The sequence below is a fragment of the Ascaphus truei genome, chromosome 10, assembly GCF_040206685.1.
Source record: "Ascaphus truei isolate aAscTru1 chromosome 10, aAscTru1.hap1, whole genome shotgun sequence".
NCBI lineage: Eukaryota > Metazoa > Chordata > Amphibia > Anura > Ascaphidae > Ascaphus > Ascaphus truei.
In genome coordinates this window covers 28506079-28529164 of record NC_134492.1, presented here as the reverse complement: position 1 = coordinate 28529164, position 23086 = coordinate 28506079, and the positions used below count along the sequence as shown (strand labels likewise).

The 23086-nt window shown below is 43.4% G+C and overlaps 1 protein-coding gene across 2 annotated transcripts in view; it reads right to left on the bottom strand.

Moving 5' to 3' along the window:
* The window catches only part of ZFYVE9 (zinc finger FYVE-type containing 9), a 39442-nt gene extending 22461 nt beyond the window's left edge, over positions 1-16981 (bottom strand). Inside the window, exons 1-3 of one of the 2 annotated variants that reach the window (XM_075616336.1) lie at positions 16699-16981; positions 4205-4306; positions 1280-3219 (exon numbers count right to left, since the gene is read on the bottom strand). In XM_075616336.1, coding sequence (XP_075472451.1) covers positions 1280-3219; positions 4205-4274 — 2010 coding nt within the window. In that variant the 5' untranslated portion in view covers positions 4275-4306; positions 16699-16981. The remainder of the gene's footprint in view (positions 1-1279; positions 3220-4204; positions 4307-16698) is intronic. The other variant, XM_075616337.1, reaches the window with a different exon arrangement.
* Between the last annotated feature and the right edge of the window lie 6105 nt (positions 16982-23086).

The window sequence follows — 23086 nt, the reverse complement described above, 5'->3', positions numbered from 1 at the left end:
TCCGTGTTTTCCTTCGCCATCAAAATGCACAAAAGTCAGCAAAAAAATAATAATAATAATAATCAGATTCCTCCATATTTCTGTTTTGGTACCCAGAGTGACTGATGCACAACTAACGGTAGTAAAACTGTAGTGTTTGCACACACAAAAAACAGCGTGTTGTCTGTGGCAAGGGAAGAGCATGGATCTGAATGATCTGCAGGGTTTGAGATTAAGGCTCCGGCCCCCGCCCTTCCTGTTGCACGAGCGTCCTGGCAGCATGGTGGTGTGTGCAGAGACTACAGCCACGATCGGCGGTCTGTAGGGGAGCAGGGGGCCATCACGGGGCATATCAGCCCTGCTATTGGCTGCGTGCCCACCACGTGACCACATCGCGGCACGGGAAGACTCAATTATTGTCTTCCCTGCCAGCGTACGCGTCACTGCGCTTTGCGCGCCCACACGCACGCAGCCACTGCCTCACAGAGAGCTGTGCTGTGGTGTGTGGCTCGCACGCCGTAGCGCGCGCCGCCGTGACCTCCGGGGACTCGGCTTAAGGACACTCTCTCTGCTGGTAACCCTTTAAAACCAATGGTAATCAATCGCAGCTCAATTAATAACTTTCTTTTCACAAACACCCATGGAAAACAACACGCAGCAGAACAAAGCAGTGTGGAATTTTAGATTTTGCACTTTAGGATTAAAACAGGGCAGGTGTTTAATCTTTTATAACATTTACATAGATCCCTTATCCAGGACGCTGTACATTAGTTAGTAAAAGAATGGTGGGGTTATACATGGAACATTTCACCTGAAGAGCATAGAATAATTGTTAATATGTCTTGTGGTGGGCAGGGGTAGGAACATTATGGTCGGGCTATGGGTCAGATGCATTCACAGCTTGCTTGGTTGGTGGGTACGGGTCAGATCTTTGGATTTAGTCTAATCAGTGGCATGGCAATGGGTCCGACAGCGGGCACAGTGAAGGCGATTAATAAATTGGTATAAACAACTACTGTGTGTAAATGGCATCCCAATGTCTCTCTTGCTCTTTAAACTCAGTAAAGGGGTTAGGCACCAAACACAAACAATAAAACCAGATACATAAAAAGGGTCATGTCATACCTGCAAAATACGAGGCATCATTCCTCACACACCCTGTGTTTCTCCTGGTGAAATAGTTCCTGAATAAATGGCCTGCAGCAAAGCTTGCCAGCATCAGAATGAGCGATTACATGCGATATACACGTCAGTGGTGGGTTCTGCCCAGGTAGGAAATTGTGGGCAGCTTAGCACTTACCTTCCCGCATGCTCTGCAGTGGTGCCGCCTTTTGGTGAACGTAAACCTGATCTTGCACTTCATGCAGTTGGGCGCATGGGAATCTGGTACCCAGACTGGAGCCACCTCCCCCAGAGTACTGAATGGCTTGGAGACCGGAACCCCAAACTGCCCAGCGAGGAGGTCGTTATCTGGGCTGTCCGTGGAGGCAAGGCACGGGCTGCCGGGGCCCCTGTAGTCTCCAGGGAGTTCACCATTTGTGTCAGTGACAGGGCTGCGCAGTACAGATTCCGTGCGAAGGGCATCTGACGCCAGGTTATCGCCTTTATTTGACTTGTTCAACACATCATTCTTATTTTTTAGGCTGCAGCCGGCATTTGGGGGGACTAGGTCACACTGCAACATGTCAGACAATGGCTTTGGGATTGGCAGCTTGAGATGGGTTGGTTGCTTGGGCCGAGCGCCACCATAGGGGACACTGAGGGATTGCACACTGTTGGCCTTTTTTGGTGATGTTTGCCCATGCACAGATGGGACTTGATTGCAAAGACTGTGCAAGTGGTTCTTCATTTGGTCACCATTGCTGTTTAACACAAGTCCACTCCCCTCTGTGGCATCTCCTCTCTGCTGTTCGTAAATATTGGCGTAGTATTCCGATTTGCACTCTTCGATCTCTTTCTCTTCAGTCACAGAGTCTTCTTTCGATGGTAAACTCTTTGGGATATGAGCTACAGCGGGGTTCTGCATTCCATAGGAATCACACCCGTTGGATAGACACATCAATGTGTTTGTTCCATTGGTCTCAGAGAGGTTTTGTCTCTCCACATCCTCCATACACGAGCCTTGTAAGCAGACATTAGCATCAACCACCTTCTCATGCTGCCAACCTGCATGACAGTGCTCCATCTCCGGACACTTGTCATCCTCTCCATCAGCCTCTATATAGATTGTCTTGTTGAACTCCCCATTAATCGCACACAAGTCAGAGAATTGCTCCACCACAAGCTCGGAGGATGCACTGCGGTGGAGACCCTCTTCATCTGTAACACATTCAACAGCATCAGTCAAGTGTTCTCGGTCAGTCACATTGACAGGTTCTTTGATAACACACGCTTTCAGCTGCCGCTTACTCAATGTTCCATCTACAGGTGACCTCCTCATATCTGGGTCACCGGACTGACAAGAGGACGTCTTAACATCATGCTCTGTACTCTGGGCAAGGGCTCGGCGTATGGAATGCTCAGCTGTGACAGATAACACCATGGATTCAACAGCAGGTCCTTGCGATGTTATATTAACTTCTGCAATGCCAGGTTCAGAGAGAGTAGAGTCTGTACTTATGTTGACACTATTCTTTAAGTGTGCGTGGGAGAATGCACTGGTTTCAGTATCAGCGGAAACATTAAATACTGTGCTACAGTCAACAATGCGCTGATCTAACTGTATGCCTAGTTTCTCATTGTTGCCAGTAACACTTAGCTGGTCATGCGCAGGCGTCTCGCTATCCGGACCAAAGTAAAGAGAGTCCATGAGAGACAGGCTCGTGGGATTGTTATAATCGGACAAACTCTCACCTAGCAGTGTCCGTTTCTCACAGTTATTATTCAGTGTAACATCAGCCAAACCAGACACATTTTCATGCAAGTCGTCTCCCCGCTCAGCAGCAGTGCTGCACATAATTTCAGGCTGACCACTGCTGTTAGCCAGCTGGTCGTCTCCCATGCTGGGGTCACTGGTCACCATCGTGGGCATCTCTGGGGCTTCATATCCAATCTCTCCATTGGCACAGGGGAAACTGAGAGGTGGTGACAGGCTGGGTGATCTAACCTTAAGGTTCGCATCAATGGTAATGATCGACTTGCTGACATTGCCAAGCGCTGGACTATCGGTAACTCGAAGGGAAGGAGGATTTAGGATCTGGTTCCACTTCGTATCCAGTAACCTGGGAGAAACCGTCTCCGCTGAAAAACAAAAAACAAATGTTTGATATTGTTAGCAGATCAAGTGTCTCTTAAAGAAAGAACAGGAATTAATCCTTACGATTTCTAACTAAATTAAAAATGGGGGGGGGGGGGGAATTAAATGTTGCATGTTTATACAAATTTAGAACTTTTTTTTATTTTAACCCCGTAAAAGTTTTTTCAAAATTCCATCATAAAGAGTTAAATTTTTAAGATACGTTATACAACTCCAGTCCTAATCACCCTCACTGCACAGTGGTTATTACAACAGAAAAGAATGTGAACAAGCTCTATCCTGATACAGAACAAAGTAATGGCTTTCTATATATTAACACGCAGGAAGCCTTTTATCCAGTGTGTAGAAGACAGCAGCTGATTGTTTAGGTAACACGACAACGTGATGGGAAAGGGTGGGAGGGACAAACATCTTGAGCAGAACGGCTGGCTCGCTTCTCCTCTGAAAGTGAATTTGATTAACATGGGATGAATCTGATTATTTCGGGACATTGGTTCTCTGCGAGGAACACGTTTGTTAAAAGGCCATGGACATTTTCAGGTCACGGAAGTACCTGCGGGAAGCATTGACAAATGTCTCGAGACACTGACAAAGTATTAAGTAGCTGCACAAGTCTAGGAGCAAACGGTGCTAATTTACCGTGTGATTGATTACAGCAACGCTGTGCATTAACCAGCAATTAATGAGGCATGTTACAAATTCAATAAAAGGGAGGTGATCAGTAATAAAAAAAAACTACCATGTACTCCACCAGGTCCCAAAAGGTCTGATTACTGTATGATAGCCTCAACCCATCAAATATATCATTGCCATTACGTCCTACCTAGGATAGTCCCATACAAACACAATCGCAACCGAAATCGGGCTCCCACAAGCAGGACATCCTCACTGATCACATACTATCTGTTCTGTTTGTTTGTTTTCTTGTGTGCAGGAAGGATATAAAAAGGAAAACTCGATATACTGTACCTTCATTTTTTTCAAACTCATCTAATACCTTGTCCAGGTTACATGTTTCCTCCTCAAAATAGTTCTCCATTTGTCAGAAACCTTTCAGTCTTTTCTCTGGGCCTACAAAACAAGAGCAGGGACTTGTCACCAATGAACAAGAATCCTCCAACTGCATGCATCCTGAAACGCAAGTCTGTGCCAGGCGCAACGACAACCCATAGCTGCAAAATGAGCTCCAACATGTGTTTAAATCCATTGTATAAATAATACCTTTACAGCTAGCATTATAATCTTTTCATGCCTCAGTAAAATGATACATCTATATTTATTTAAACCTGTGAGCACGTGACCTGCATACGGGACAAGGGTTAATACACAACTTGCAAGCTGGCCCACTTTTCACCTTTGCAAAAGGTCCCTCAAATTAACAATATCTCCCCCTCAATCTATCCCCATATACCATGTCACTAAACTGGACAGGGTTAATGTCGTCAAGAAAAGACGGACAGCTTGGAAAACCTGGGATTCGTCACCTCTTCTCCCTGCATTGTTGCTGGGTGGCTTTGTTAACAGCTGGAAACAATCACTACAGTCACGGACACTCTTTGATATGAGACCTCACGAGTCTCCCCAAAAGGCGGCAGCCAAAGGGTGTCAGCCGTTTCCTGATGTTTGAAATGCTCTGTTACAATTCCAAAAAACATATATTATCTCCAATTGTTAATGAAAGCTCTGAAAATTGAATGTATAACCCTGGTCATTTAATGTAACCCTGTATTGTCATCATAACTCTGTTCCCAGGACATACTTGGAAACGAGAGGTAACGCAATGTATTACTTCCTGGTAAAACATTTGATAAATAAATTATATTTATTTGTCTATGATAGAAAGACACAGTTCACACGACAAAACAATTTAAAAAAAAATACAAAATCTGTGAGAACATTCAGTTGGATATTTTTTTCTAGGACACCGAACTTTTGGGCAACCTTCAACATATTTCTGCCAATCTGGGTATGGAAGAGGAATGATAATAAAACGTGTCCCCGTTTCGATCTTTCTGAGGCACTTGACTAAAACCATTTTAGTCCAAATAATGACATTGGCTAAAATTAAACTATTACCCGATTTTGAATTCTCTGTAGAAATTACTCATAAAATCATAGAAATGTAATCGCAGCAGCTGCAAACACAGGAAACGGCAGCAATTTAATTCTGCCAAACGGCAATCACACACAGCAGGTACCATGCTCTCCGCTCATGGATATGAATATTACTCTGTATCCACGAGCCAAGCTCACTATTCTAATCACAATGCTGAGTAATGCTGGCTACAGATTCAATTCTCAATCGTTTGGTTCATGTTATTTTTGTTAAAATTATTACCTTTCTTGACTTTTGAAACACCCACACACAGATTTGGGGAAATATTTATTTACAAACACACACAGCCCCTGTAAGCTCCAAACCCAAACCCACCACACATATTTGTTTCAAAAGGAGTTTTACTGCGATTGTGACCACATGTAATACAACAAAGGATACAAAGCCTCAGTACATCCAACATGACAAATTATATAGTTAAATACTCATCTGTTCTTCTTTTCGTAGGTGACTATCATTTAGTTACATTCTTTGGCCAAAACAGGTTAAGGCCGCGCTTATAGTGACGGCGCTGCGACATCGCCCAAAATCAAATGCATTCCGCCGCGTGCGCTTATAGTAAGCGCAACGGCGACAATGCGACGAAGCGAAAACTGGCAGCCGGCAAAATTTGATTTTTCAAGGACCGTTGCCTCATGTGACAGACCTTGAACCAATCAAACATCTGGAAACCCGCGACGCCGCCGCCCGCCGAAATATAACTTTTGTCTGTGGCGACGGGTGACGTCACTATTATAGGCGCGGCCTAAGCTTGCAAACCACGCCAACATATCCCCCCTTTGTCCTAACACTACTGTACCTGCAAAAAGCTCTCCGAACCTCTCTAATGGAGGGAGAAATGTCTTTATAGACTAAACACTCACAGGCGCTTAGCAAAACCTGACATTTAAAAGTAGGATGAGTGAGCTTCAAACCATAATATTTATGTGCAGCAACAAAAAAAAAACAACAGTAAACAAGCTTGTGAGAGCAAAAACACCTTAAAATGTTTTTAGTTTCACCGGTGGCACTCAAACAGTTAAAGAGGAACAAGCTCCTAAGTAATTCAATGTGTCCTCTGACTCTTCTTGAAAGAATAATACACTTGGATAGGAGCAGTGGCAATACGGAGGTATACACTGCCAGGGGTGCACGGCCAGCCAAGTCCATGATGGGAGTCAATGCTCTTTTTATGTCATACATTTATATTCTTCTCACCTCGTGAGTGCCAACATTTTTGTGATTCATTCTTCTTGAAAGAAGCCACATACATCAGAAACCAGCAAATGCATTAAGTGGTCATTTCCTGGAGCGATGAACAAAGATTTACTGGGTCACTGGGGAGCAGAGCTGACATTTCAAAAGCTGCATCCTATCTTCCGGTCATAGAAAGGAATCGAGATAGAAATAAAGAAGAATCCTGCAAAAATAATAAAATATATGTATGTGCTGAAAGTCTCATCAATATAGAAAAAAAAGCTCGGAACGGTTTGGCTGAAGATTGGCGAAGGCACCATTTGCTTAGTCGGATCTTTTAATTCACCTGGTGTTGCTATTTTGAAAGAGGATTATAACAGGGTAGCAGTGACGGTTACTAATACAGATTTGAAATGCAATATAAAGGAATTGCTGAGGTTTTGGGACACCTGCTCTGCCATTTTCACCGTCTGTTTGACTCCATAGGAAACAGATTTTCAAATGTTTGCACCAAATGTGAAGAGCAGCATGTTACGCTGGCCCCTGGCACGTTACGCTGGCCCCTGGCACGTTACGCTGGCCCCTGGCACGTTACGCTGGCCCCTGGCACGTTACGCTGGCCCCTGGCACGTTACGCTGCCCCCTGGCTGGTGCATGGCCCTTGGCACGTTATGCTGGCCCCTGGCCCCCGGCTGGGGCACGGCCCCGGCATGTTACACTGCCCCCTGGCTGGGGCACGGCCCCGGCATGTTACGCTGCCCCCCGGCTGGGGCACGGCCCCGGCATGTTACACTGCCCCCTGGCTGGGGCACGGCCCCGGCATGTTACGCTGCCCCCCGGCTGGGGCACGGCCCCGGCATGTTACACTGCCCCCCGGCTGGTGCACGGCCCCGGCATGTTACGCTGCCCCCCGGCTGGGGCACGGCCCCGGCATGTTACACTGCCCCCCGGCTGGGGCACGGCCCCGGCATGTTACACTGCCCCCCGGCTGGGGCACGGCCCCGGCATGTTACGCTGCCCCCCGGCTGGGGCACAGCCCCGGCATGTTACGCTGCCCCCCGGCTGGTGCACGGCCCCGGCATGTTACGCTGCCCCCCGGCTGGTGCACGGCCCCGGCATGTTACACTGCCCCCCGGCTGGTGCACGGCCCCGGCATGTTACGCTGCCCCCCGGCTGGTGCACGGCCCCGGCATGTTACACTGCCCCCCGGCTGGGGCACAGCCCCGGCATGTTACACTGCCCCCTGGCTGGGGCACGGCCCCGGCATGTTACACTGCCCCCCGGCTGGGGCACGGCCCCGGCATGTTACGCTGCCCCCCCGGCTGGGGCACGGCCCCGGCATGTTACACTGCCCCCCGGCTGGGGCACAGCCCCGGCATGTTACACTGCCCCCCGGCTGGTGCACGGCCCCGGCATGTTACGCTGCCCCCCGGCTGGGGCACAGCCCCGGCATGTTACACTGCCCCCTGGCTGGGGCACGGCCCCGGCATGTTACACTGCCCCCCGGCTGGGGCACGGCCCCGGCATGTTACACTGCCCCCCGGCTGGGGCACGGCCCCGGCATGTTACACTGCCCCCCGGCTGGGGCACAGCCCCGGCATGTTACACTGCCCCCCGGCTGGGGCACGGCCCCGGCATGTTACGCTGCCCCCCGGCTGGAGCACAGCCCCGGCATGTTACACTGCCCCCCGGCTGGTGCCCGCTCACTGAATCTCTTCCCTACACGGCGCTTTGTTTTTCACCAGCTGTTCAATGTGTAAAATTAGAAGGTTGAAAGGAATTTGTGGCAGTAAAAAAAAACGGTGCCGTTCTCCTTGGAGTGTGAAATATAGCAAACATTGTATGCCAAACCACGGTGTACACTTAGTGACTTTAACTGGCATCAATCCACACGTTACAACCGATCCCACCAGCAGTATTATTATTATTATTATTAATATTCACTGATCCATTTTAAGGTGCAGTTCAACGTTCGACCTAACGGACCTAATCACAGTTATGTTTAATAAGCTAAAACTAAGTAATAGAAAACCATTGTCACGATAATATCACAAGGTAGTAAGTATTTTAATCAATCTGGCACAAAAGAAGGTTAATTTTAGCTCCAGGTTGCCTTTAAAAGACATGAATTGTTTTTATGGCCGGCAAACCACAGACCATGCCTAGTTTTGTGTGTTGAATTAGGAATAAGAGTATCTGTTGTCGGTGTCTGGTTTGTAAGTGGTGGGAATGAAATATGGCGTCACAATTCTTCCATGCCAGGGGGGGGGGAGGGGGGGGATAAACAAAAACCTTTTAAATGTACATTGAAAGGCATTCTTAGGGTGATTAGTGGAATACCAGGGGGGTGTGGACTAGACGACAGCCCAAAGGTTTGTGTCAAGTTACTAAATATGAAATCATGGGTCCGACAGCGATTCGCAAGAATGACAAATGAATATCTGTAACAGTTGCGCTCACAAGGATCAAATGTTACCAAGAATGACAGGGTTGTCTATGTATGATCTCTGATATCTGTTCTCATGTAAAAGTTAAGGTGTCATGTTTCATATCCAAGTGCGCATATTAAGAACACAGACGCAACAGTGAAGATGGCGTTCATCTATTATAGAAGTGAAGTTATGGAGTCTCTAATACATTCAGGCAACGTTTTTAAGTCAAAAGAAAGGTGTTAATGCTTTTTTTCAGGACAGGGTTTTAGAATATAAACCCTGCATTTGAATCATGAGATCAGAATTCAACGAGTGTCTGATGTGAAAAAGATACGTGAATTTGCATATTCCAATCTACAACGACCTCCTTGGAGCAAGTAGATATTGCCATGTGTTAACGTACAGGGATTTCTGTTTATTTTATCATTATTATTAAGAAACTCTCTGCATTTTATACTGCATAATCTTGTAAGAATCTTTTTCTGTAACCTAAGCACTGTACTACTTCTGTATGTTAAATCTAAGCTTTAATAAGTATATCTTTTGGCTGATTGAATTTGCTTGTTTTGCAGACCATAAATTACATTTTCTGACACATTTTGCTACAACAGATTTTTGTGCGTTAAAGCTGCAGTTCAGTGTTTTTTTTTTCTTCGTTTTTTTTATTACTTCAATAGTTTCATGTGGGCAATCTCTAATTACCTAAAGAACTGTATAGCTGCAGGTCAATTCGTTCTCCATGTATTGATAGGAGAAATTTGGTGACATAATTAGAGCTGGCATATGTTTTTATTTGCTTCTGTTAGTCAGTGGAAGCTCATGAATATTCATGAGCACTCCTGCACTGACATGTGCTAGAGGGAGGGCAGGGCTGACAAAGGGGTGTGCCAGGGCTTGTGACAGGACACGAAGGGGCAGTGCCTTAGCAAATGGCTGTTAAAATAGAATACAAGAAAATTGGTCTTTCAAAGTTGTTGTTTTTAAAACAGAAAATGCTAAAAGTATTTTTTCTTACTACAGAACTGATTTATTAAAAAAAACACACATGCAGGATATTGACTGAACTGCAGCTTTAAGTGCAAATTCTCTTTAGTAAACAGGGACCAAAGACTCTGCAAATTAATATTTGATAATTATTTGGTTGTGGCTGCGAAGTAAAGATATTGTGGCGGATTGTTGGGGGGATATTATTTATTTGAGGGATCTTGCGCAGGTGAAGATTAGTTCAGCTAGATAGCTGCGTATTAACCCTTGTCACATATACCAGTCACATGCTCACAGGCGTGCCGTTCATGACAAGCATCAATTTTGCTTGTTAAGATAACAAGTATTTCTTAGCTCATTTCGAAGCTCATTCTAGAAAAGATTCTAAACATGGTCACATGAAGTTTAGGTTGGCTTTTACTGGGCTTCTCTGTTCTCTAATCCTGCGCCTTTTCTTAGTTGACTTGGAGGGTGCATGCATAAATCTTATTTTATAATTGGGTTTGGCAGGATTACTAGAGTGAGTCAGGTGTGTTGTATTTATAGTGCCAGTCTGTCCTTCTACCATAAACAAAAAAAAACTCTTAAAAAGGAGCAATCCAAGAAAACGATTTTTTTAAAATATATATTTTTTCTTTTAAGTTATTATTATTTATGTATTTGAAGCAGGGGGTCTCTGGCGCTAAACCCCCTGCATCCGGAGATACTTACCGCCGAAGCATGTACCGGTAGCTTCTCCGGCTCAGCAAGTTGGGCTTTAAAGTTTAAAGCTCCCGCATCACATGGGCTAATAGGAAGCCGCTCCGATAACAGTGCTGCTTCCTACTGGCCCGCAGAACTCGAAAACAGCCAACATATTATGAACCTATGCAGCTGAGGAGAGCAGCTACTGGCACGTAATTCGGAGATAAGAAAGCAGGGGGCCACCGGAGCTGAAATGAACAGGGTTCAGCTTTGGAGACCCCCAGCGTCAATGCTATATACAAAATAAAAATAAAATCACAAAAAATGTCAGCTGGCTTGGCATAACAAAAGATTGAACTCGATGGACATTTGTCGTTTTTTTTTTTTACACCTCATCTACTATGAAACTATTTAACATGGTGGCCCTTTTTTTTTTTTAATATATGCAGCCTTTGATTACCTTTAATGAAAACTAATTACCTATGCTGCCAGTCGATTCGTTCTCCAGTGATCAATCAGCACAATCCTGTTTCCCAGTGTTCAGATGTCTGCCTTTCAGTTTCAAATCAATCCTTCAGTCAGGGTAACTCAGCAGCTACAATGTATTCTTAGGCCTTAATTATACCAAAAACTGCAGAGCTGCAAAGCGATCCGGTGACGTCATCGTAGAGACGTCGCCGTGCTACATGTTCAAATGCCAAAGAGATTTGTAGCACTAATGCAGGGAGACATGGCCAGATTGGTTGGTTGATGACGCACTGTGATTGGCCATGCAAATGACGTGATGCGGCCGTCGTGTGTGAATAACACAATCTCAAATCGCTTGAGGAGACAAACGCTTTGCAGTACGTCGCTGCGCTTACGTGGCGCTATGTATGTACACTCGTATTGGTTTTATTTTTCATACGTGCACCATTGCCCATGATTTTTGGTGTAATCACGGCCTTATATTACGATGGTAACATTATCTATTGTTACAGGTTATAGGGCAAACTACTGTACTGGCAATATTGGCAACAAATTATCACAAACAGGAAAGTGTTGCAAAAATCTTGCACTGCTGGGGAGGTGGGCTAAAGCCTGCAATAGAAATCAAAAGATGCTCAGTATATTAAAAAAAACTCATTAAAAATGGTATTAAGAATTGAAAAAAAAAATAGTAAGTACTTTCTAATTCTACAGAAAGGATTTATTTTAAAAAAAACACGTAGGATATTGCTTGGATTGCTCCTTAAATTTAGACGACAGATACTTATCCTATATTTGTATTTGAAGCAATTGTGTGCACACTTCACACTTAGTATCACATACTATAGACATAGGATCACTTGGGCGTCAACATTCCATTCGCGGAATACAAAGGGGTTCTGTTATTACAATTATCATGAAGCCAATGCAAAGTAACACAGATGTTGCGCCAGCAATTGTAACATGCAATGCCTGGCATCTCCCCTTAAAGCAGCAATACTACACCCCCCCCTTATGTTTATATGTAAAGCACGTGACCATGTATAATTATACATTCTTTCCTACGCTGGGAATTGTTTGGTGCTCCTGTTATAAATCCTGATTCTGTGCCTAAATGAGTGGCCGCCTTCTGACTTTGTGCTGCAGTCAGGGAAATGCTGCAGCTGATATGTAACATTATATTGCAAAGTGTAACACATTATTGTTACAGCTTTCAGAGTAATATACTGGTCTGCTGTTTGGAACACAGCAACTGGATTGATTTGTGATACTTTGTTGCCAAAGGGCAGAGCTCAAAAAGGTGTGCCAGATTCTGTTTCAAAAGAGGAAGTGAATATAACATTCTAAATGGTTGTTGAAGCAACCACAGGATGATCAATACATTAAAAAATAATTACAAATGTTAATAGGAGTTAAAAAAATAAAATAAATGCAGACAGCATTATCTAATACTAAAGAACTGAATTATTATTATATATTTTTATATAAAACACAGGGTTTTGTGGCATTAATTACTAACGGAGCACATGCCTGCAGACTCTCCCTTCATATAGATACTGTAGATAGATAGGACAGATTCTGCTCTGACTTGTACCAAACATATATAATGTCACTGCATGACTTTATTAAAATGACAGAATTTCTCATACAGAACATGTGAATATTCCCTTTAAAAAAAAGGTAAAGAAATACACATGGACACGTGAACAAAAGCAGGCTAATTTTTCCATAAATTCTAAATAACCAATCAACAGTCATTACTACAAAATAAGAAAAGCACAGCTGCCTCTGCTGGGAAAATTCACGGTGTGTAATTGTGCCTGAATGTGACAGACACCATTGCTTGTATTTAAGCAGACACCAAAAAGAGTTGGGTACATTCACCTTGGCAGCGAACCAATGCAAATACAGAGGTAGAAAAGCAAAACCCCCAAAAAACTAAACAGAGAACAAGTTTTAGAGGCAGTGCAGCAATCTCTTGAATCTATCTATCCAAGTCACTAATGTGCAAATGTTCTGTATGTATGTTTACAAAGGCATGAAAAACCCACTCCCCTGATACTAGTGAACAATTGCTGGTGACGAGTGCGCGCGCGCGTGCACACACACACACACACACACGTGAAGTATATTTCAGAAGACATTTACGTGGCCACCTCTAATGTAAATAAGGATAAACTTACCCATATAACCAAACACAATATGATCATATGCATTATATTGCACTTATTAAATCTGTCATAATCACATATTTTGTTGCGCCAGCCTTCAAACAAATATTTGTGTGATTTCTAAAGTTATTCTTATCACTATTTGTGAAGGCACATTAAGGACATGTCGCCATTGTAGCGGTAAAAGTAATTAACTACATTATTTGAGTAGAGGAAAAAGCGATTAAATGTTCTGTTTGACAGGAAACATTCTGTATTTAAAAAGGAAGGTATTTTGATATGAAAATTATGAAGATTAGGTGTCTGAAAAACTCATTAATCAAAATATCAAGAAATTCCAAGTCAGGAAGTGCATTTAGTGTATCTTTGCCAAAAATGCAATTAATGAGTTTATCCTCTACAACGACGATATACACAAGTATTTGGCGGGCTTTTTCTTTTCTTTTTTTAAATCAGTTAGGTGGGTCAAATAAAGGAATGGGTTTGCAGACCGTTATTGTACTTAATGTTAAATATGTACTGTTGCTTATATTCCCAATGTGTTACCCCAAGCGCTTACTTACACTTTGTGGCTGGACATGCTGCCTCCCATCACCAAGGCAGCTGTATGAATTATACACCATGTACAATCACTGACCTTGTAAACTAAATCCTGCGCTACTTATTTTTCTATATTTCTCCTGGAGATGGGCTGTGAGTAATCAGTAACTTCACATCAACAACAAGCGTCAGTCAAAATGGAGACGGAGGAAACTTACCCATAATATTTATGTTTTTACTTTGCGGGAACGTTATGCGTTCACCACATATTTGTGAAGATTATTATTATTTGTTATTTGAGGTTTAAAACACAAAAAGGTGCAGAATTGTGGGTGCATGTTTAAGCTTTTGACACCTTCCACATACACAGGACATTTCCCTTGGCAGGTTTTAACTTTCATATCGTCTTTTGAAATTCTCTATAATTGTACTTCAGTAGCTTTCAGGCAAACAACTCTATGGTACAATCTGGGCAGAACATTGGTAGCTCTGATCCACATCATACACAAAGGGAAAAGGGGAAAAATTAACCTCATCATCATCCCACGATAGGTGAGAAACAGGGATACACAGTGAAGCGCCTAGGGTCACAGCGTGTGTGGCAGAGGCCGCAACACCACTACTCTTCGAGATACATATAGGGAGTTATTCATTCAAGTGTTATGGTGACACTATCTCATGGAAACTCCTACTGACTTAACACTGGTAATATATATGAATTCCCAAGAGCTCAATGGACCTTCATGCAGAAATATGCGAATCATAACGGATTAAAAGCCAACGAGCAGATTCTCACAGGGGTTCACACCAGGGGTCCATTTGAACGATGTCTCTGCACTTGGGTGTATGATACTGGCTCATTGCTCAGAAACAGCCTTACTTCCTGCACTTGGCATTTCAGAGATTCCACTCTATGCATACTCAGCAGAATGAAAACAAGTCTTTCCCCCGCAGGAGAGGGGTACACATCAGTGCTGATCATCCACCACAAACAAGACCCACCCATATATAATAAGATACGCAGAGGCGAAATGACCTCATGCAAACAATGACCTACAAAAAGGTCGCCATGCATGCGTGTGATGCAGCATGGAAATAACACTGCACTCAAGCCAATGGTAACAATGTGATTCTGATGTTCAGAACTACGTTGCAAATACACCGTTCTAAATTTGGGACATTTATATATAATATGGCAAATGTACATGTGCTACAGAGCAAATATATTGATGCATATGTAAAGTAAGTATATAACCACCAGAACAGTATGTCATAAATTCATCAACTGCAGGGTCTGAGCCCCAACCATCAGTAGCAAGAGAGAGACAACAGAGATCACAGCTCTAACCTGATAGACAGCAAGAAATGCAGAAACAAGTCAAAGAATAGTTATGCTGCATACAAAATATATACTAACAGGCTATGGTGGGCTGTTGTGTAAACAATTCTACATTCATTCACTCACACAGATCTCCGATCAATTATTTGTGGTTTAGCTTTACACGGACACATGGGATTATCCTCTGTGCATGGGGCAGTATGCTCACATGAATATGTTAGTTCAATAAAAATACATCTATATCTGTTGAACCAATATACAGGACCCTGTATACCGTGTCTAAATCTTGACTACAATAAATCACAAGTTTTGCAGCAATTTGGACCATTGATGTCAGTTAGGACAAGTGAAAACATGTTATATGCTGTAATTACACTTTTTATAGATTGTGATACCATTTAATTACACACAGGAGTGCCTTCTGTTTGGAGACCTCACAAGTGTCCTCTTCTGACTCAGACATAGAAGCTGGATACTTGTGAGGTCTCCGAACCCAGGTGATATTTATGAAGAATCAGCAGCGCCCACTCACAGGTATCACATCCTGCACAGTGTATACTATGTACTACATTTATACAATAACATCTCTGGGTACTGAATGCTCCACTGTCTCTCATGCTCTCATTGGTGGTAGCTCAGGGCCTTCAGCTGGCAGCTTGATACAATATGGATTATATATATTTCAAAGTCTTGTCTGCTATAGGCAGAAATGATATCTGCACCAGGAGCCTGATCAAGTGTCTAATGGAGGTTTCCATGGAAAGGAAATTATTTGTGATGTGTGTGTGTGTGTATATTCGTTAGCCACAGAACGGTATAGTCTATTTATTTTTGATTATTAAAGCTCGGCTAACACGGTACTGATACCTCTACATATATATATATATGTATCAGTATATATATATATATATATATATATATATATATATATATATATATATATATATATATATGTACACACACACAGTGTACACCTGTCTTCATCTGTATTTGTGTGCCATCTGCTCTGTTACCTACACACACACATATACATGAGAAAAATAAGCATTAAAAAAGGTGCTAATAGGGTCATTATGTATTGCCAGACCCTGCAGTTCCAGGAGAGTGTGTGGAGCAATAATATGGCAGCATTTATCTGTGTTTATGTAACAGGGGGAAACAGTCTGTACCAAAAATCCTGAGTACTTCAACTAATTGCCCCCACCCCCATACTGATAACGCACAGGTCCCCTAAATATCCTGAAGGGACCCGGAGAGTAGCAATTGGATTAATTGCCACCTACATATCCAAATACCCAATCACTAACAAAGTATCAAGTACCCCTTGTATGTCTCAGATACCCTAAGCCAGAAAGGGGGTTATTTCTTCTCTCTCACACCCCCTCCCCCCCTACAGAGGGTGACAAGGAGTTACTTGCCCCTTTTACCTCCAAGATCGCGCGTGAGGTTCACTAATTACCCCTGTATGTCCCAGAAGCCCTGCGGTGTTGTGTGCCAGTTGCCCCGATACTTCCATGAGGGGGTAAACCGCACCCCTGTTTCCCCGCACTCACCCGCTGCCTCCTCATGCCGGGGCGGACTGCAGAAGCTCCGGGTCGGAGCAGCTCGGTGGGTGGCAAACTCCTGAGGGGACACGGCAGGTCTGGGTGCCCACACAAGGCCTCAGGCTTTGGCCTGCTACTTCCTGCAAGCCGGGCTCCTGTCCCCACAGTCGGGCTCCTGCCTGCGCTGCGGCCCGGCTCTGTCTCCCTCCCGCTCTCCTGTCACTGCCATGTCCCGGGCCCGACGAGAGGAGAAGAGGGAGGGAAGGCCTCAGCCGAGCAGCGGTCTGTCAGCGCCCCCTGCCCGGGAGGAGAGGGCCCTGCAGGCGGCCGCAGGAGAAGAGGAGGCACGGAGTGCGGTGTACAAATATTAGGAGAAACACCACATAATACGACTTATAATAATTATGATCTATAATAATTGTGATAGAAAAGAATGTAAAATGATATGACGTGAATAATATGCAGTATGATTAATATACACGCACCTGGAATAATATATCAATAATGGGATTAGTAGAAATACTAATTTATTTATATATATATTTGATATATATATATATATATATATATATATATATATATATATATATATATAAAACAATACCGCGATCCCCACCAAGATAGAAATCACAAAGCAGCACTCAGAAATAGATAACCAAATAAGTGTATTAAAAAACCACAAACAAAGCACACATGCTCCAAGAGGACCTTCCTCCGCTAATAATGAAGTACATGATATGCATAAGTCATCATCATCTTCAGCCCTTGCCACCTTGCTGCTGGATGAAAGCCTCCCCAATGATCGTCCATAGTGAGCATGGACAGAATACATTGGTCAAACACTTTCCTTTTGAGGCAACATAGAAGGTTCCCTTAAAAAGTTGTCTTGTTTCTTCCAAATGCGCTCCATCCCATCTTCATTCTCCTATTGATTTCATACATAAGGCTCCTATCCATTGATACTTGCCGACCAAGGTAGACATAGTCTTCAACTTCTAGTTCCATTTCATTTATTTTGATCTTTGTAGAGTTGCCACATTTATTGAACATCATTATAGTCTTTCTGAGATGCATATGGAGGCCCACCTTCTTACTTGCTTTTGTGATTTCTCTAATTTGTTGCTGGATGTCTACTGGACTTCTGGCAAAAATAGCAATATCATCTTCAAATCGCATGTGACTCAAGAATTCACTGTTGATTTTGCTTCCTTTTTTTCCCCTAATTTAATGTCTGGAACAAAATGTCATGTGTTGGTGGGAAAGGCCTCCTGTCGTACTCCTTGCTGATCTTATTCCTGGTTGTATCTTCATTTAATCTAATGGTTTATGTCCCTTCTAATGTCAATGTTGTCTTCTTAATGCATTTTAGAATGGCCAAGGTGTAGAAAGAATCAAATGATTTTTAGTCACCTATGAAGCCTAAGGCGAGTGGTAAATCATACACATTACTTCAAGACATCACTTCTACAACTTGGATGCGGCCCATTGTCTTGTATTCACTGTGAGAAATCCTGCCTGTTTTCTAGGATGGACAAAGTCCTAGATCCGTTGCAGTCGATTAATGAGTAGCTTCGTACAATCGTTTAATTGAAGTAGACTGATAGGTCTGTAGTTCTTGAGGCCTTCTTTATCTTCTTTCGTATGGATGAGGATACAGTAAATATAGATATGTTCCATAAGCAACATGTGAAGAGCACTGCACAGATTGTCTCTAATTCTTCCCTAGCTTCCTCCAAGATTTCAGTAGGCATTCCATCTTCCACTGGGGTCTCACTAATCTTCATAGATTTTATTGACTTTGCTACGTCTTCTGAAAGGACACATGGTATATCAGTGGTGGCTTCTTCTCGCTCTCCATCTGCTTGATTATGACAGGTGTTGTTGTACCATTTCTTGTAGAAGTCTTCAACTCTCTTTATGATAAAAGCAGAGTCTTTTAGTGTTAATCCTCGTGCTTGAGTGCTTGATTCGTCCCAATCATAAAACACTGCTTAGTCTTCGGTAAACTATTGTTATCTTCGATAGTCTTCCTTACCATATTGCAGTTCAATTTTCTGACATCCGTCGTTGTAAGCTTGTTGATCATCCTGCACGGCTCTGTATATTCAATTTGTGTTCTTGCGTCTTGGGATGACTTAATTTCTTGTCATTTCCTCAATAATTGATTCATCTCATCTGCTATTTTGTTAACTTGTTTTATGGCAGCTTTTCCTCCAGTTTTCTTCAGTGCTTCCAGCGATTATTTTCATAGGTTTTTCATAATTGTTTGTTAAATTATCTTCATGCTTCTCGAGTACGCTGAAGCGGCTTTTGAGCTCTAGTTGGAATTCGCTTTTGTTATACTTCAGGTTCTTGGTGTTGATTGCATTTGTCTTCTTTTTAATCAGTTTTCTTCTTTCTGTCTTCACTTTAAGATGTAATTTGCAGCGAACCAGTCAGTGATCACTTCTTGTGTCAAAACAATTAAGGATGGTGCAGTCTTTAATTACATGTTTCTTGTACTCAATTTAATTTTTTATTCCATTGTTTCCATTCAATGTCCATTTTCTATTTGGATTTTTCATAAAGATTTAATCGATATAGATTTTTTTACATTCTTCAAATGCTACTAATCTGTCTTCCAATTCATTCCTGTTGCCGTAAACATATATATGCACTGACGCTTCATCTTTCTGCTGGGCACCAATCTTTGCATTGAAATCTCCCATAATGACCTTGAGGTGTCAATTTCCTTTGTTGTTAAGTTAGCTGATTTCATGGTAGAAGTCTTCCCCTTCATTGTCTGTGGGACTTGATGTTGGGGCATACATTTGGATTATTTTAAGCCTTTATTTATTTGTCAAATGAACGATTCATACTCCTCTATGTTGTTTGCCCATCTCTTGTTAATGATGAAGCCTACTCAACAGATTCTTCCATAGTACCGTGCACCCCAAAACTGGAACAATCTACCGGAGACTCTAACAGCCGCCACCAGGCTAAGTTCTTTCAAAACTAAAGCGGTCTCACATTTTAATCTGGTCTGTAACTGTTACATAGGCCTATAATATATATTATCTCTAACTGTGCATGCAATGTCTTGTATATAATGTACTGTATACCCTGTTCACTTATGTAACTATGTATTTGTAATCATGTATTATTATATGTATTATTTGTCATCATAACTCTGTGCCCATGACATACTTGAAAACGAGCGGTAACTCTCTCAATGTATTACTTCCTGGTAAAATATGTTATAAATAAATAATATTCTGTACCTCTGTAATATAAAAGGTGTCCATTTCTGAGCTTTATGAGGCCCTTTAACTTTTTCTTCTTACTTCACTAAGGCTTTGGTCCCGCTGCGGCCGGCGGCGCGCACGGCCGCGAACCACCAGCTGCTTGCCTCTGTTCTTGAGGTCCCCGCTGGCTCCTTCCGGCATGGCTGACTGCGTGCTGTGACGCGTCAGCCAGCCGGAGCTACAAGGAGCTTGTGATTTTGGCGAGTGCCGCGTCACGTGGCATGCAAGGGAACCAATCCCCCCTCACGTCATGGTCCCGCCCCCTCATGTCATGGCCGTGCCCCCCCCCCACCCGTGTCCACGCCACTCCGCCCCCCCCCCCCCAGAAAAAAATTCACCGGCAAGCAAGACGGCCGTACGCAGCGGGGCCTTAGGCTTAGGCCAACAATAACCCATTCACCCTTTTTAAGCACGTCTACCAGTCCTTGCGGGGCTGCTTCACTGGAGAGTCTGGCAGTTTTGGTAGCCAGATTGGGGTTTGAGTGATAGCTGGTGTTTGACCTCTGGTTTAACCCTCTGACTTCACGGTCTAGGACGTTTTGCTGCCTGACCAAAATGCACCTGGCGTTCCGCCACCAGGACACTTCGCTGCAATGTCCGCCTCTACGCCCATCCACTGCGTGCCCGACCACTCCAACAACAGCATGTTTAAATGTTATATATGTACGTATAATCCCATTCTCACTTTGTACCTTATATGAAATTTGGAAGAAAATGAAAGCACTTACAATCCTGGTTAAAATGAAAGCCAGGTAACACCTTGTGCAATTGGTTGCTGCTATGATTATGAAGTTCTGTTACTATTGTATCACTTTCTCCAGCCACAGAGAAACTGGAGCAATGCGATGGGGGCTCCTCCAGCAGTGAAGAGGTTAAACTGAATGCAGTGATGGGGGGGAAATGGTCCTGAAACAGAAAACCTGTCAATTTCTCGTAAAAGTAATAAACTCAGAGTAATTATAAATCCCACACAGGGAGTGACCTGCAAGTCAGGCTCTCCGACACTGGAAACCACTGACATACATGACCCCATTATCGCCAGCGCGGCCAGCAATGCCCTGTGTTGGATATTGTGATGGTGCTTTGCTGGCCACTCTGGCAGAAAAGGGGTTAAAGTGATCTGCAGAGTCACCATGCTGGGAATGTTTAATGCAGTGTCCACTCATGCTGTCCTCTCACCAACAGGAGGGTCATTTTCTGGCTGTATCTATGTATAACTGGAGACATTGGAGTGACCAGTGAGGGTCATTTGTAATTACTAGTGCCAATAATTATTTTTTTGCACTTTTAAACCTCTTCACCGACTGGAACACACACATTCAGTCCTCTAGTTTAAAACGTCCACATTTCTGAAGCCCTCTCCTAACCTTCCAGGGATCATTCTTAGGCTGGGTCCATGGTGAGCACGCGCTCGCTACCGTGCGCATGATGTCACCCGCGTTTCAGCTGCAGTGATTTGTGGCCTGGGTAGACGCGAAGTGGAGGCGTGTCGGTGGGGCGTGTCCGTGACGTCACGGAGCAGGTTCGCCCTCATTGGGCGAACCGCTCACAGGACCTGGCCGTTTCGCCGCAGAATCAAATTTATCCTATTGTGCATGCACCGCGCACCCGCGGCCTATAGCCACGATCATTGCCTGAAGGCATTGTGATCGCGCCGCGCGCGGTCTCGCCGACCATGGACCCAGCCCAAGTGAGAAAAAGTCCCTCCTAAAATATAACATGATCGAACAACATGGCAGAGGGAATCAGCTTTCATTCCAGCTTCATGATGTCACTGCCTTGACTTAGAAGGAAGAGCCAATAAACAGTGTGGACAACACAGGCAGGGGATTCTGGGAGAGCCAGTGTCTCCCTAATATAGTGACGATACTTAAAACAACATTTGTTATAAACCAGTGCATTTTGATTTCTATAAATAAAAAGACTTTCAGTCAGTGCGTTTAATCGCCTGTGTTTTCACGAATTTATCTCAAATTCGTTTTGGGTGGGATTGCACCGTTAAAACATACAAACACATAATTGAGGGAGGGCCAGCCATATGCATCCAACTTCTGTATTTTCCCTTAGTATACCCAGTCTGTTAGTCTCACAGGCAGCAGCAGGCTGTCAGTTTACAGCAAGTTAACGTTAAATCTGTGTTGTGTGAGGTTTTACATCTCTCCCATATGTTCACTGTCTGCTAGAACGCAAGGGGACACACTGGGGCATGATATCTTATTAGCAGGCGTAGATACTACAGGGAAGTGGATGTTCTGCAAACATTACCCTCTTTACAGAGGTTTGCAACTTTTATTTAGAGGTGCAGTGCCAATTAGCTGGTTTGTTTTCACACGTGATTCCCAGGAATACTTTGTATGCTGCTCTCAGTTCAGTTTGCACAACCAAATAGGTTAGGAATGGACGTGAGAGCCCTGCTTGCAAAGAGGAACAGGAACCTGGGAGTGATCACTATCTGCAGGCATAGCCAAAGGTTTTATATCATGATCACGCGGCTAATAAGGCTGGACAGCTCCCAACAGAACATTCTGTACCAGGGCTGACCACTTTGTTTAAAAACATTTTTTTTCTCTCCTTATAGCAGTTTCTTCTGTTCAGCAATTTAAAGCTGCAGTTCGGTCTTTTTTATTTTTTTACTTCAATAGTTTCATGTGTGCAATCTCTAATTACCTAAAGAACTGTATAGCTGCAGGTCAATTCCTTCTCCATGTATTGATAGGTCGAAATTTGGTGACATAATTAGTGAAGGGATCTGTTTATATTCTGCTTGTCTGTCAGTGGAAGCTCATGAATATTCATGAGCATTCCAGCACTGTCATGTGCTAGAGGGAGGGCAGGGCTGACAAAGGGGTGTGCCAGGGCTTGTGACAGGACATGCAGGGGCAGTGCCTTAGCAAATGGCTGTTAAAATAGAATACAAGAAAATTAGTCTTTCAAAGTTGTTTTTTTTAAAACAGAAAATACTAAAAGTATTTTTTCTTACTACAGAACTGATTTATTAAAAAAAAACACACATGCAGGATATTGACTGAACTGCAGCTTTAACTCCTTTACTGCTGGAGGTGGCTGTGTGATCTGTGAGTGTAGGAGTTAAAAACACGGTAGAGCCACTTTCA